Genomic DNA, 1,354 nt, shown 5'->3' on the forward strand with positions numbered 1-1,354 from the left:
TCCCTGCTTCCACTCTGAAGGGTTTTTTTGGTTAACTTGAAGCTTTTGTAGAAGATGGTATTGCAATGCGGTAGGATCGAACTTAGAACCACATCATCTCCCTCCTTTTCCCTTTCTTTCTTTCCTTCTTTCTTTCTTTCTTTCTTTCTCCCTCTTCCTTTATTCCATGTAATTATCAGCGTCTTATCAATTTGGTTATATAGCTTCTTTAATTTATTTCTTACATTTTTAATGTAATTAAAGCACCCAGTACACTCTGTAAAGTGGTTGGCATTAGGAAGGGCATCCAGCCATAGAAACTGTTGCCAAATCAGACATGGAACCAGGCAGCTCCTGTCAGCCTGTCCATCACAGCATGAAAAAGGACGTTAAATGATGATGTTAAATGATGATGATGATGATGATGATGACGATGATATGTTATGTCTTGTTTATATTTCTGTTTTTGTTTATTTTATTTTCTATCTTTTTGTGCTTCTTAGAAAAACTGAATAAATAGTTGCTGAGTATTCCAAAGTCAACAGTAACAGCAACAGTCACAGAAACACCAAGAATAAATATTGGTAACTATAGCAACCAGAGAATCATCAAGAATCAAAGAGAAATTAACAAGCACAGAAGTTCTCAAGAATTACAACGTTCGTAGCAGCAGCAACAATACCAACAGAAACAGCAAACAGAAACGGCAAACAGAAACGGCAAACAGAATAACCACCCTACCACCAAAATGTTCCAGGTTTTCGCTTATATTACGTGTTTCTTTACATTCACCACATTCTTCATTTATTGGCCGCTCTATTATTTCTCAGACTGCTGTTTCCAACCAACTGATCATCGAGACTCGTATTGCAGCATCGCTACCAATGACCGTTTTGACTGCCATCCAGAGTTGGGTGCCTCAGAGAAATCCTGCAAGGAAAGAGGATGTTGTTGGGATGAGATGTCAGAATTTGCATGTTTCTATCCCCCAAATTTTGTGGGTTATATCTTCAACAAATCTGCCGTCACAAAGACAGGATATTCTTACAGGCTGAGTCGTAGCAAACCTTCACCATTTCCCAAAGATATTGCAGAGATCCAAATGGATGTTTATTTTGAAACAAAGACAAGACTACATATCAAAGTAAGAGTAAATAATTCTATTTCTAAATTCTTTAATCTCATTCTTTTGCATGTGAGAATTGTATATATGAGGGGGTGCTGAAAAGTTCCTGGCTTTAAGGGTATCACGAAAGGCTTGCTTGGAGGCCCAACCTTCTGAGTTCTTTTACAGGGCTTAGAAAAATTGAAGGGCCACTGCAATAAGTGTGTGTGAATCTGAGAGAGGAATATGTTGAATAAAATCATGATTAAC

At 37.7% G+C, this 1,354-nt stretch overlaps 1 protein-coding gene across 1 annotated transcript in view; it reads left to right on the top strand.

The window, feature by feature from the left end:
• LOC106873500 (lysosomal alpha-glucosidase) overlaps window positions 1-1,354 on the top strand; it is a 35,545-nt gene that overhangs the window by 9,032 nt on the left and 25,159 nt on the right. The window contains exon 2 of the mRNA XM_052975685.1: window positions 483-1,123. Within this exon, the coding sequence (XP_052831645.1) occupies window positions 728-1,123 (396 nt within the window). The 5' untranslated portion in view covers window positions 483-727. The remainder of the gene's footprint in view (window positions 1-482; window positions 1,124-1,354) is intronic.

Source organism: Octopus bimaculoides, chromosome 22 (assembly GCF_001194135.2).
Source record: "Octopus bimaculoides isolate UCB-OBI-ISO-001 chromosome 22, ASM119413v2, whole genome shotgun sequence".
Taxonomy (NCBI): domain Eukaryota; kingdom Metazoa; phylum Mollusca; class Cephalopoda; order Octopoda; family Octopodidae; genus Octopus; species Octopus bimaculoides.